The sequence below is a fragment of the Pseudopodoces humilis genome, chromosome 1 (assembly GCF_049639895.1).
Source record: "Pseudopodoces humilis isolate 2021_Gansu_Grassland_sample_001 chromosome 1, ASM4963989v1, whole genome shotgun sequence".
In the NCBI taxonomy this organism is placed as follows: domain Eukaryota; kingdom Metazoa; phylum Chordata; class Aves; order Passeriformes; family Paridae; genus Pseudopodoces; species Pseudopodoces humilis.
In genome coordinates, this window is record NC_142200.1 from 24355183 (window position 1) to 24369775 (window position 14593).

A 14593-nucleotide genomic window follows, 5' to 3' on the forward strand; every position below is an offset into this window, starting at 1 on the left:
GAGTCACGTGTTTTTCTCCAAAGGTTATGGCCTCGAGCCCTAATTTCATGGTGATGGCCAGGGGATAGAGAAAGCATATGTGCGCTTATATTCCAGTAACAGATTTTTTTTATTCTTAAAAACATGTGATGTGTGGATAAAATTCATCTCTTATGTAAAACTGCATCACTTTAATGATGTATTTTCAGAGATGAATTTGCGTCTACTCATTGAAATCAAATGCGCACTTTTATTTAAAAAATAAGAACTGGTAAATAAAAACCATGTGGTAGATGATTAAGCTCCACATATTTTATGAATATGCTTTATTAGGAATAGCTGATATAACTCTAAGAGAAATCTTGCATGTAAGCATTATTCATTTATATATGGTTCCTGACCAAGAGTGGTAAAGAAACATGGAGAAACAGCAAAGCTACTGTGAGACTTTAACTGTGGGCTTGAAATATGCTGCTTCTTCATTTATTCCTCCTCTTTGGACTGTGATGTGATTGCAATTATCAGGAAAAAAAAAATACAGTCAATTCCCCCCATGTTTTTATACTTGGTATTTTTTAATTAGACATCTATACTGTCTTTGTGTAAGTGGTAGGGAAAGGGGAGGAAAGATTCCAGAGCATCCGGTTTTCATCAGAAGATCCCTGGGAAGATTTGGCCACCTCTGACCTGCCACATGCTGAAGGCACTTCATCTGTGGGATGTGTCAACTTGAAAAGTAAAGTTATTCCCAGTTAGAAGTGATTGTAAGGATGACAGCTTGCACACAAGAGGTACTCTCCCAATAAAAACACTACCACAGTTTGGTTCCATCAAAAGCAAATAAAATAAAATTTTCAAAAATTTTTAAAAAATAAAATTTTCAGCTGACAAGCAAACTCAGCAAGAGACCCAAGAGAACCTTTGTTATTCCTCTAATGTGGAGAAAGGCCCTGGACTACACCCAAAGGTGTGTTAAACTGCCAACACACTCAGTATGTCTGTGTTAATTTGTACATCCTTACCTTAAAGCACACTCTTGCCACCCCTAATTATGAAAATCATATATCTGTACAAACACAACTTATGTTATTAATGTTCTGCACACCAACAGAAAGTGGGATGCATTAGCCCTGGTGAAATGCAAGAGAGCTGATGATCCAGGTCTCTGCTGGATGTGCACCACTTCAGTGAAAGGCTTTGTATGCCTGTGCTGTGGGTGCATGAGTTTGAGAGAAGTCCAAGGCAATAGCATCACAAGGATTTTTACAGTCCCAGACCCCCAGAAATGCCTGTCAGCAAGGACTGATGTCCTGTGTGCCCTTCCTCTCCCCCCTAGAAAAGGGCACGAGGGATAAGAACGTGCTGTGGTTGCTTCTCCTGAGCTGCAGTCACTACAGCAAAGATGCACTGGTGACACCACTGATGAAGCCTTGAGGATGCAAAAGTCCACATGGAATATACAAAAGCTGAAGCAAGCATCACCCTGCTGCACTAGGAACCTTCTTTGGAAACACTTCTGGGAGTGATGTCTTTTATCAAAAGGGGATACAACTTCATTTCAGTAGGGCAGTCTAAGCCATGGCAAAAGAAATGTTTTATACAATTTTTCCCCATTGACTTTGTCTGGCAATGTTATCCCAAGCTAACAGCTTCAACTGTATTGCATTTTCTCAAATGGGAGCCTGAAAGGCTTTTAGGTGTGCATGTTCTTGATTATTTTTATTCTTAGGCTTCTATCCTCAAAAGCCTTATTTAAGACAATAGTGACATTAATTATAACAGGACTGCCTTACTTGCATGATTGAAAACTTCTCAAAGCTCTATCAGATTGTGTCCAAAATCCAAAGCAGAGAAGACTGTGTAAGCCAAGAGTTTGTGGACTTTAATACTTTCCTCACTTTTAATCAACTAAATCACACCATAAATAAAATAGACTAACAGGAAAATTAAACAGCCTGAGTGTAGCAAGGGGGAATATTTCAATAACAAATATTGCTACCCATATACCTCAACAGAATGTGCTAAAGTAAACAAAATGATAGCATAATTATAGTCATTCCAGTTATGTTAATTAGGCTATATACACGCTTCATTGATAAGCAACTGTGGTGCAAAGAAGTGCTGTAAGCCTGATATTTCCTTGGTTAGCAGCTTTGTTGTGCATATGCTGCTGTTATGATCTTAGTTGCATTAATGCAGAGTAGAAAAAACCCACGAGAATAATAATAATAGTATGTGTCAGGGCAGGCTTAGCACAAAGTTCAAGTTGAACAGCCCAGTGTGATGTTTCTCTCACCCTGAATTCAGGTTCCCAGAGAAGGTGGCCATCAAGGCTTCCCAAGACAACATCCCAATAAATGCAAATAACACAGCAAAAACATCACAGTTAGCTGTGCTCCACAGAGGGAGCCTTTACACCTGTGTTTTGCTGACTCTGTAGCTATAATTTCTCAACACTTTGCAAGGTGTTTTGGATTGCAGCTGCTCAGAATTTAACATCACATCTTTTTTTACTGAAGTATCACTTCTTTTTTTGTGTGTAAGGATGGTTGTTGTTGTTTTGTTGGGGTTTTTTTTCCAAAGTGTAATTATTTCACAAAAACTGTCAATTTCTTGAAATATTAATTTTTGTGTGGAAAAAAAAATCTTTTAATGGGAAGAAATATGGCTTTGCTCATTTATGAAAATTTTTTATGGAGAACTTAAAATTTAAAAAAAATTGAAAAATCTCAGAAACTCGACAGAAAGGAAAACACTGCATAAAACAATTTAAAAATAGGATCAACAATTTTGACACAATGTTTTATAGCAGATAAAGGGCTCATTTTTTAAAACAAAGAAAGAAATATTTAAGAATTTGCATCTTGAAATACCCTTGCTTCTCTGTTTCAATCTTAAACAGGACCTTTGACACTAAGTCATTCTTTCTATTTATTCAATATTTCTAATTTTGAATGCTTCTGATTGTTGGAAGAAAACCATCAACTTTGGTATTTTTACTAGTTTCCCTGTGCCATTAAACTTTTGTTACTGCTTGTTTGGGCTGCTACTACTATAGCTTGCTTACATCTCTGCTACTTGGTGGAAAGATCCCTGAAATAGCCCCATCCACACTGTGTCAATATTATGGCATCCCCAAAATGCTGTCAACAATTTTGACAACATGTTGCAGTGCTGTGCAGTGGAGATATTCCTGCTTGCTCGGAGCTGGTCTCAAATCCTTCTCCTGCAGTTCCGCTTTGCACTGTCTGGGCACAACTTTAGTGGAAAATGAGGCCTGAAATTAGAAATAGAAATATCAGTGAAATAAATAAGATCAATGCAGGATCACATTGGAATACAAGCACTTCAGTGAGGTTGGAGAAATCAAAATACTCATTTGGAGCTGCAGTTTGAGCAAGCAAGGTTATATTTTTACTTACATCAGGCAGATTCTCTCTCTGTTCTGGTAGAAGTCATGGCCTCTACATCTTGGCCTCTCAACTACTTTGGAGAGGATACTGCTGCTTGCCTCATTTCTAGTCTCACTTACCACTAACATTCAAAAACACATCTCAGACTTTTAAAAAATCATGAGACTAGTTAAAAAAATTAAAAATACACATACAAAATTGTTATTATTCATGGTCCAGTTTTATTTTCTTCAGCTGCTGATGTGGCCATTACATTTCAGGGTAATTGGTGTTTCATCAAGGAACAGCGTACCCCAAGTAAATGTCCTGGTTCACTCAGCTGACAGCCAGCTGTAGACTCAGCCTTGCACAGAAAAGTTTGTGACACAAGAAACAAACATGACAAACCACCCCCAAAGGAAGATAGTTAAAACAACTTTCAGGAACATTTGCCTTGCTGTTGCAAGCATTAAATAAAAAGACTTGCAAGCCTGAAATAAAACATTTTTGAAATCTCATTTTCCCCCCATCCCTGCAGATTTACCTTCCACTTAATGGCTTGAAATAGTCAAGAATTAAAGTTTCCTGTCTAAGGATTTGATCTGAAATACTCTATATGGATCATGCCAAACTTCTAGGTCAGTTTCTTTCACTTAAAGTGAAGTCACTTTCTTTCACATAAAGTATTAAAAAAATTCCTGATCTACACAATACCTCCAGAAATAATGAAAGACCTTCTCCAAATTGTACAAATAGTGATATTCAATCCTGCAAGACCTTCAGCTTCACCTAAGATTTGCGGAATACAAAGAACAACTTTCAAGAGAAACTCAGTAATGCCCTTCCATGACTGCAAGACTGGAACCTAAATGTGCATGTGGAATTTTTCACAATATGTTGTGTTTGTGGCTTTAATTATCATCATAAGCACCACAGTTAATCTGTAGTTCAACATGTGAAAATGTTTATATAGTTTTACATGCTGGCTTGGTAACATATACAAACATTTAGGTTTAAAGGAACACTGGGGGTTGAGTCCTCATCACTTTATGAACCCTTACGTCAGCCATCTGGAGACCTTCCCCAGCTCTTTTGCCACCTGTGACTCGGCCACCCAAGCTCTTTCTCCTTCTGACCTCACCTCCTCTAGCCAGCAAGAGAAAGAAATCCTTCTCTGTCCAAACACAAAGGAGAAGCAAAGGTGAGAGAGACAGAACGGAGGATTTCTTTGGTGCTGAATCCACCAGAAATCAATGTATAAGGAGTAATTCTGAAATGACCATGCTCTTCATCAATAGTTAATGCTGGAGGTGGATTTTTCTCAGCACACAAACAGGACCTTGCTGGAAGGGGATCTTCCTCTTCCCACCTGTTTATTCCAGCATATGCATGATGCCTAGCAGAGGGGAAGAAACAGCACGGCAGAGAAGGATGCAGAAGGGTAGGCAAGGTCACCAAGCATAGGCAGTTCTTCACCAACCCAAAAGCCACACGTTGCACTGTGCTGCCAAGCACAGGATAACCTGGTCACCATCCCATAGGAATGCCCAAATGTCACATTCTTTACTCCCAACCAAAGGATGCTGGCTCTGTCAGAGCATTCAGCTGATTATGACTGAACATTTGAAAGCATAGATTATTTCTTTACAAAAGGATCACATTGAAGAAATACGAATTCAAATACTCGAGTGATGGTGCTGCAATAGAAAGGATACTGAGGCACACCAGCAGGCACTCAGAAGAGAGTGGGCTCCTATGGATCCAAATGCAATGCTGTGAGATTTTGACACCTCTGTGCTTTTGTCTCTGGGGCTGCTCCACAGATTAACCTGCAGGACCAGACTTGACTTTCTTTCCTCTTCACTCATCTTTTCAAGGAGGAAAACCCAACTGCTCATCCTGAACCAAAGAGGTCCATTTGCTGTCTGTCTATTTGATGGAGGGGAGAACACTGACCTCTTCAAAACTGCCCACAGACCAGAAACCAGAAATATTAATAAAGGACAAATCTTTATAAAGTCTGTCAGGCAGTTCTCAGCAAAGCTACTGTGCTCTGAGCTTCTCATGTTGGAGTCTTATGAGGAAAAAACACTGGTACTGACTTTCACCTTTTTTCGCAAATGCTTCTTTCCTGCTGATGACAGACGTGATAGAACTACAAAGGAACTTAAATTATTTGTACTGCCCATTACCACTGGTCTTCTAGATAAACTGAAAATAAACTGTAAAGAAAAACTGTTACAGAAAAGAGCATAAAGAAGTAATACAGGTAAAGAATGCAACAAATGGAGTAGCAGCTTTTTTTTTTTTTTAGCAAGGAGCTGTAAAAAGCTTTGAAACAATCAGCTACTTGAGAAGTAGCTGAAGTAGAAGTTGTGCATGGTCAACTCAACTTTAGTAAAGAGTTTAAAGGTAATGAAGTATATTTTTTTACACAACAGGCTTGATAAAATCCCCATTCTTTCTTAAAATTCGCCTGTGCAAACCATGTGAGAAGTATGCTGTGTATGGTGTATCCAGCAGTAAACTATGACACATCAACAGAACTTAAAAAACAACCTCAGAATTTAGAAGACTGTGCTAGCTATGCTGCCTTCTGTCTTATCACAAAGGCATTACCAAACCGCTTAATGCCTCCATGTCCATTCCAGCATCTCTCTAAACTCAGATCACACATAACTCTTTAAAATGAGATTGTTCCCACTCAAAGGAGTTCTCCTAAAACACAATTCATTCAAACCCAGCAAAACCAAACCACTTCCCTGAGTATCACAAACCCTCCTAATAGCACTGATGTGATGAGAAAGGCGACATTAATCTAAATATTCATGCAAGTTTGTAGAGGGCACAGCTTAAACAGCTGTGAAGAAGTTTATTCTGTATATGCATCAAATCAATACCAGACTTTGGTGTGTGAAAACAGGAACATCTTCATTCAAACCCAAACTACTTAACCCATCAAATTCATTCTGCTTCCAGATAAATCATATATTTCTAGATCTGTCTCTCATAACATTTTAGAAGTACTCCTTGGTGAGAATGCAATAAATAAAGATTGTGCACTACTGTGCATGTGAGTGATGCTCAAAGCAACTGCATATTAGTTCCAGGAAAAGATTTGATTCTCCTTATGTGTCCCTCCTGATTCTTTCATGGTTGATATGGACATATCAATGGTATTTCTTGGAACAGTTTATTCTCAGATCCTCTTTCATTGCAGCCAACAGGCTATTTATTGAGTAACTCACTTTAACAACAGTAATTATTATAAGGCTAAGGTGATCCTGAACACACCTTTTTCATGTATTTTTTTTTTTTTTTTTTGCTAATAGATAGATAAATGAAATAATAATCCTACAGAAATGTTATTTTTACCACAGAAAGCATCCCTTTCATTCATCAGTTTCATTTGGACAAGTAATACATAGAAACTAATGGGGGTGGTACAATGCAAACACTGACAGAAAAAACATGGGGAATTTTCTGGGACATTTAAAACCTCTAGATGCTCACAGTCATCTGCCAGCAGTTATCACCCCACAGCAGAGCTGGCAGAAGTGTGTGCCAGTGAAGACCCCCAAGCACACCCTCAGTCCCGTTTGCTGGGCACTTCGGAGTGGCAGCTGCAGGAACCCTGGCCCTGAGGCTCAGGCACGTGCTCCTTTCCACTGTACCACAGCAGCCCCAGCAGAAAAGAACCGGCATGGGGGAACAGGGTAGATTTTTAAATCGGCACAGCAGCCTTCCACTCATGTGGGCCAGTACACACTCATCATTGCATCCAGGGGACAGGGAGAGCTGCAGGTAAAGGTAATTTTACCTTCTAGGCTTCCCAGCAAGATTCAGTAGAACACCTGTATGATAATCCTTGGACACATTTGATACAATGCCCATGCCTGTTTCCTCAGGGATCAGCTCTGGACCACAAGTACTTTGTAGTTCTGAGGAAGACTACAATGACTATGTATAGGGCTGAGACAATTATGCACATCCTGATGTGGCTGGCAAACACCCAGCCATTCTGGCCTTCCCTTTCAAATGATTACAAGTGTGGCATGTTTCACATACTAAAGTCAGGTATCAGCTTCTGTGACATGAACAGGTCTGGCTGTGCTGTTGGGTCTGGATATGTCATCATCAGGGTTCTCACATTATTTCTTCCTTAGCACTTGCTATGCCAGACGATTGCTGGGAGTATAACTACATCTTACAAACAATCTCCTACTAGGAGATTCCTGCTAGATGAAGTTGCCCAGCCACTGGAGGTACTGAAGGAGACACAATGAGAGGATGCAGCTCATCCTGACAAAGTGTCATCCTGACACCTTGAAAACAAATAGCACATTGTTATAAGTGTGTTGGGGAACAACAGAGTGAATGATTCATGGTGAGTCATTTCTTGTTACCTCTTTAGGAGGGGACAGCAAAGTGTTTTCTTGTTTGCTGAGCCAAGTTAGACTAAACAGGTCAGTTATGGCAGCACCATCTTGTGGTTCCCAGTTAATATGGCCTGACCCAGGGCAGCCATTTGCTGATAATTTATATCTGTACACTAGAAGTTACAGTACCATTTAACTGTCATTCCTTACAGTTTGCTAGATTTCAGGTCTTGTTCAAAAGAAATCAATTTGGAGTGTGCAAACTGTGTAAACTTAGGAGGCATTGGTTTAAGACAGCGTGAAAGTTTGAGAACCTAATTTTTGGTCAGAAATCCAAATGTCTTCTAAGAAAGTTTGATTTATTATCTGTTGTGAAACTGTTACAAAGAATTTTATTCTGAGTAAAGAGACATTAAAGGACATTAGTGCTGTCAGAAGACAAAGGGTGAGAATAAGTGGCAAGTTTCTAAATGGGCTGACAAAGACTTGGATTTCCTCTACTTTTGAGCAGATATGGGGACAAAACATGACCAGTACCATTCCAGTTTAAAAGTCCTGACTGTGTGAAGGGCTGTTTAATATGCCTTTGTCCTTGCAAGTAATTATAATATTTCTGATGCTCAATTAATACATGTTTTCACCAGCCACTTCCAAATAGATTTAAATTTCAAAACACAAAAAAATACTCATTATAAAAGTAAACTTCTAACTGCATGCTGCAGAAAAAGCAGAAAAATGTTTCTGCTATCAAAGTTCATGTAAGAATTCTTCATGGGCAAGCTTACAAGGAGTATACCATCTCTTGAAACAACCTGAAACAGATGTTGAACTACTTGAGGCTTAGTTCCTTGAGGCAATTTTTGTACTGTAAAGTAGCACAACCAGATGTCGCTACCTGGAAGGCCTTCAACATCCATTGTGCTTAACATAATGTGAAGATGACCGAACATTATTCAGAGCTGAAGCCTAAATGCAGCAGAAAACATAATTCACCATTGGTTCAGTATGGTATTTTCTACAGAATCAGTAATGTTTGGAAGCTGACCTATAAGACACGTGTGACTGATACGACTGAAATGTACAGTGTAGCTCCACAATGATCCATAACCAGAAAGGAAAATATTGGAACAGAAGTCTTCACTGGAAAAAGTGTTAAGCCTAAGTTCTGGAGAATTCTGAGCTCCAAAGTTACTCCTCCTGCACCAATAATGTAGTGTCATCATCCAATAACATTTAAACTCCCTCCTAAGAAGAAGATGCAAGATCCTCCTGCACATTCCATGTTCCAAATAGGGCACATACATACATAGTGTTTTCACAGTACCTTTTGGGTTTTTCCTCATTTTTCTCACCTGCATTTTCCAATAATTGAGGTGAAAGAGGGTCTTTTCATCCCAATCCTGCTTAAAGTCTGATGAAGCTTCACAACAGCATGCTTCTTTCACAGACCAAACTTTAGTATTTAAAGGAACTGCAGAAAAGTGAGATTTCCTGTGAAAAAAATCTCCTTCTGGAATTTCATCTCCAATCTAATTCTTATTTCAAGTAATAGCAAATCATAGAAAAAAATAGTTTCATTGTACAAATCACTGACTTGAAATTATTCCAAAAGTAGCTCTAGATGCTCTACTATCATCTTGATACAAATCAGAAAAAAAAAATAAAAATGGAAGAGACAAAAGTTTCAATATTCTAAAATCTTATTAAAGGAAATAGAAGGTACATTGATTTCCCTCCTTGCTGATTGAAGTTCAGGGGTTAGCTATATTCATATACTATCTATTCAAATTGATTTTATTTTATTTTAAAGAAAAATTGAAAACATTAATTTTTTTTCTAAGCCAACCACATCAGGACAGTTTGTCAGGCTTTCCAAGAAATATCTGCTATGCAAAACCCAAGCACAATTCAAGACTGCAGGACTTTAGAAGAAACCCACTGATAATGAGTTGCCTATTGTAAGGACACCAAGGTTATATTTTGTTTGTCAGAACAGTGCCTTGAAGTGCAACCTCATTCCCACACAAAACAGTAGAATGCATGGTACTGCACCTCCTGCATATCACAACAAGTCTCTGCATTGGTCATTTCCTCAGAACTTATGTTTTCTAAGCTATAAAAAACAGTTCCAAATTAAACCCATGCCAAAGGCTTAGAACTGAGATGCAGTAGTATACACAGCAGAAATCAGGGTCAATATTAGAGGAGCATATACCACCTTAAATGTAGTAGTGTTTAATAAATGACACTTCTAAAATACAGCAACTGAATTCTACCAGTGTTATTAGTAAGCTGTCTACTTTACTGAAGGAATGAACAAGGACAATATTGTTACTTATAATTCAGAGCTAGCTTGTATGAAAAAGACATGTGGCATCAGGAAAATGTAATTAATTTGGTGGTGTAAGCCTTCATAAATTATCAAGTATTCCCAATAGCAGTCCTGCAAAACTTACAAAGAACATGAGCTGCCTTTAAATTACTTCGTTTGCTTGCTACCAGAATTCTTTTAAGGTGGTTAGATACTGACACCGTATTAAAAAATGCTCAAACTATTGCAATGGTTGACACATTGAGCCTCCTTTAATTAAGACCATAATGTTCCTTTGGGCCATACCTAAGACAGTAATCTGTGTCCAGAGGCTGTCACTCTCTTCTCTAATGGACTACAGCACACAAAAATTAATTATAGGGGAAAGGTTGCCTCTCCAACTGGGACTGGAGATTCGAAGGCAAATGTTTTGCTGTTGATCAAAATGAGTAGCTCCTTTTGCAACAGCTAATACAGTTTCTGTCACATAGCACTTAACCCTCTCTTCCAGCATTAATAGAGCAAATTTGTTGCCCAAGGGGAAATTTTTACATTTTTATGTATTCATTCATTTGTTCATTATGATGCCATCACAAATTCGCCTCTCCAAAAATCAGGAACAAAACTTAATTTGAAAAATTTAAAAGAAAATATCAGAGATCCCTGCCACAGGATTCTTGTAAGCCTATTTCAATAGAAATAGACTACAGCTAAACAAAGATTTCAAAATATTTTTAACTCTTAGTTTTTTTAATTTTTAAACATAATTATTTAGAACCTAATAATGCTTTTCATGTTTGCTTTCAGCATATATTCAGTGGTAAATAATTTTATAGAGGAGGTTGCTTACAGACACAGTAGATTTTAAGCAAAATATATAAAATATTAGTTAAAAGAGAATTTCAAATCATGGATAGTACTGCCCATTGCCCAAGGCTGTTAACTTTTTGACTCTCTGAACCAAAGGAAGTAAAGCTGCAGGAAACAGAAAGGAAAACATTCCCTGACAAAGATACCTTCATGGTAAACTCCAGTTACTTGTGTTTATCAAAGAATCCTCTTGTGTTGTGAGCTAACCACAAAGATTTCATAACTCACCATAAAACTCACTGAAATATTCTGCTGGGTTAAAACACATTTGCACAGAGTTGATACAGTGTTTGTTCCTTCCTACAAAAGGAATGAGGGAGAGGGAAACATGAGTTATTACAAATATTTAAGCTGAAGCAAGGGGTTAGGGATGGAGAAGAAAAAGGCATAGCCTAAGTAGTAAGCTTGAAGAAAAATTGCTGACTAAAAGGAGGAGACAGCAATGATTGTCTTGACACAGGATGGCCCATGCAATTTTTCAATAGACAATCATCAAAATTCAGAACAGAAACTGCCAGAATGTATCTGCAGACCCCCTCCTCCAGCCTCAGGATACAGGCAGCTCCCATGAGCCTCAGGGGAAATCTTTCAAGCACCAGTGTTCCCTATTTCAGTAACACCTGAGATGATTAAATGAACAATGAAACTCAGCTGTAAATTTGCAGCAAGGTTGCAGTCTGCAATCTGAATAGTATTAGGAAGAATGAAATAAAAATGAAATCAATGCTCACAGGATAATGTAAATCAGATGCAAATAAGATTCCATTTTATTTGTCTTTTCTTTGTTTCTTTCTAATAGTGGCATATTTAGCTCATGAAGTGCTCAACATTTCTTTTAAAACCGAGTGACTCGGTTTTATTTCAGGATATTTCTTGAGATAAGGACATAGAAAGTTCCCATTCCCATGAATAATATGAACCCATATTTTTGCCTGTGAATAAGTTCAAAATGCAAGTCAGAATCAGGTATATGAATATGAAATGATTAAAAATACAATTCTTAATGCCAAAAAAATCACAGAAGCAGGCATTTGTCTACCAGGGCCGCCTTCACAAAAGCAATGCCAGTGTGGGCAGCATGATAGCGTGCTGTAGCACCCCTTTTTACAAGCTCTTTGCCTGTTATTTCCAACTGACACAAACACATATGTGTCATATATGTATCAGTGATACACGTACATATCCTCATTCTGTCTGATCAAAGTGCCTGAAAAGGTATCCTAATCACTATCCTTTAAAGACCAAGCTAAACATGCAGCATGTGTCCTCAGGGTCTTAAGGGTTTCAGGTTTGGTTCTGCCATCAAACTATGGTACTAATTTGGCCCGATTCCTCAATGTCAATAAACCAGATTTCTAGTCTGCTGTATGGAAATATTCCACAGTTAATTTTTTTTTCTGAGCTGAAGTATAGTTTGCCTCTCTAACACAATCCCAGCCCTTATAAAAGCTACCTATTCATCAACCCAGATGTCTGACCTGTAACGCTGAAGATAATGGCTAACAAAAAAATCAAAGACCAAAATACCTACAGAACCTCCTAATGTCTCTGTGGCATCATGTAAGTATTTCAGTCCTAGTAAAACTGTTTTGAAGCTACTACTCATTCTTCAACCTGCTCCAGGCCAGTCTGACACAAATCCCTGCCAGTTGCCAAGAGGCTGTAAAGTTGGCTGTAAACCCAATGAGGGTTTGTGTTTTGGTAGTTCTACTGCTACAGCAGAGGCAATCTTTCTCACATTTCCTTAATTTCCAAAATTAACCCTCCTTTGATTGACCTTAAAGCATTAATCAATAGCTGAAGAAAACAGCATGCAGCAAGATTGCTCCACATTTCTCTTCTTGTTTTCAATGTCTGAGTAATAGACAAGACCACACAGCCAGTCCTTCAAGTCCATCATTGCTCCTGGCTTGTGGCACAGGCAGACATGACTATGGAGCAAACATTGCATCTCTGTCTCAAACATTTACTTTTTAACCCCAGTATAAAAACTTTCTTGGTAAGGTGTAATCTGTTCTGGAACAAACACAAAACCAGAACCTTGGTCTACGTGGTGGTTTTTTACATTCAAATAGTCTGAACAGTTTGAGGCCAACAAAAGTGCTTTAAGAATGCCCTGAAAACCTCTCCTGGAGCTTGTCAGATCAATATCAATAACCAGCAGGAAAGATGTTTGAACGGAGAAAATTGGAAGCAAATCTGGTATGATACTATTTTAGTCTTTGAAGCAAAGTGTACAGCCAAGCTGGAAGCCAGGAGAGAGAACAGGAACTTCAAAGAAGTTCAAAGGAACTTCTCTTTCTTTTCACTACCACCCTTTGCTCAGCTATGTGCTTCTGCCAGAACAGATTGTTCTGATACCTTGAAATGTACAATGGCATCATATGCAGAACTGGTCTCTGTCAACTGTATACATCAGTAAGTACCAAAATAAATCAAAAATCTCAGAAAAGCAACAAGTTTCAACAGTCTGTACTCTTCCTGTCCTCTTAGTAGGCTGTCAGAAAAAATAATCCCAGACCAAAAAAATATTTCCAGGCTTCTCCATAAAATCTTTTGGAATTTGTATCCTCATCTGTTATCCCCAACTGAGAAAATAAGGTAATGAATGGAAAAGACCCCAATCTATTTCATTAAATGCCCCAAGTGTATGAACACACTTTAAAATTGCTTTGTTCCTAAAGCCAAATAGCTGAAAATCCTGCTTTGGTTAATCTTTGCCTAAAGGGATGCTTCAAGTCAGCCTTTTTGATTAGCTTCCAGTACAGGAGAACAGCAAGGTGAAGTGTGAGGAGAAACACTGTGAAAGAGGGTGTGCAACAGCAGCCCAGGTAGCTAGCATCAGCAGGGAAGCAGTCCTGCTGCCCAGCCCTAAGGGATACTGCATGGCTGAAGAGCTTTGGTCATGAGCAGAAATACAACAACTATTCAGCTGTTCTGAATAGCCCCTACTGGACTGCCAGGGACACTGGAACAGCAAACAGGCAGCTCCTTCTGCTGGTTATTGCCCATGCAGAACTGCTTTTCTTTTTGCCACAGGTACATCCTGCTTCTCCAAAACCTTTACATTACCTGATTCTCTCATTTTCCTAGTCTTGAATTCTTCCTCCAGACTTTTTCACTTTTACTGTGTTATTCAAACAGCAAGGATAAAAGGGCCCTTTCAAAACTCAAAAGGTTGCTGTGAGATTTAATATAGGCAGTTTGAGCAGCTCTAGATAGTGAAGTTAGAGTGGAAGAGGGACCTACCACCCATTATCACTAACATCCTATTTCTTTGTCATTATCACTTAATTATCTTGTCTTGTTTATTTAAACAACAAGGCAATTAAGAGGCATTGTCAATGGAACAGAACCCTGGCACAGGCAAATGGTCTCTGCTGTGAGATAAATGCCAAGATATTTAACAGGCAGCAGCATAACAGGAGAGAGCTTGTTTCCAAAGCACTGGGCAGTGATTGCTGGAAAATGTGCGCCATTGCTACTGCAGGGTATCTTACAGTCCTCTAATAGTCATTAATTGTCTGCTGCTGGGAAGTCTCTTGGTACTTCCTCTAGATGTGAATATACCTAAAATACTCTGCTGGAGTTTGGCATTACCAAAAGAATGCTGTAAATACCAAATGCCACAAACCAGAAAGAACTCTGAAAAGAACAACTGG

The 14593-nt window shown here is 38.6% G+C and overlaps 1 protein-coding gene across 3 annotated transcripts; it reads right to left on the minus strand.

Moving 5' to 3' along the window:
- Positions 1 to 1409: 1409 nt before the first annotated feature.
- On the minus strand, positions 1410 to 14141 carry LOC148185027 (uncharacterized). 3 transcript variants are annotated; one of them, XR_015773619.1, is made up of 4 exons: positions 11465 to 11501; positions 11160 to 11231; positions 9103 to 9221; positions 1410 to 3256 (listed from the first exon to the last, which is right to left on the minus strand). XR_015773619.1 is itself a non-coding variant. In XM_088061557.1 (4 exons), exons 1-4 carry the CDS (start codon positions 14014 to 14016, stop codon positions 3104 to 3106), a joined length of 357 nt encoding a protein of 118 aa, XP_087917683.1. In that variant the 5' UTR covers positions 14017 to 14141; the 3' UTR covers positions 1410 to 3103. The 3 variants fall into 3 exon arrangements, 1 of the variants encoding a protein (XP_087917683.1); XR_015773618.1 differs by having other exon boundaries at positions 11356 to 11481; XM_088061557.1 differs by lacking the exon at positions 11465 to 11501 and adding an exon at positions 14004 to 14141.
- Between the last annotated feature and the right edge of the window lie 452 nt (positions 14142 to 14593).

Coding starts and splice junctions, on each gene's coding strand:
- LOC148185027 (XM_088061557.1), bottom strand. Junction 9,222..11,159: donor ATATTTCAGTGAGTTTTATG/GTGAGTTATGAA, acceptor ACTTTTCTGCAG/TTCCTTTAAATACTAAAGTT. Junction 3,257..9,102: donor TCAATTATTGGAAAATGCAG/GTGAGAAAAATG, acceptor TTCTAATTTCAG/GCCTCATTTTCCACTAAAGT.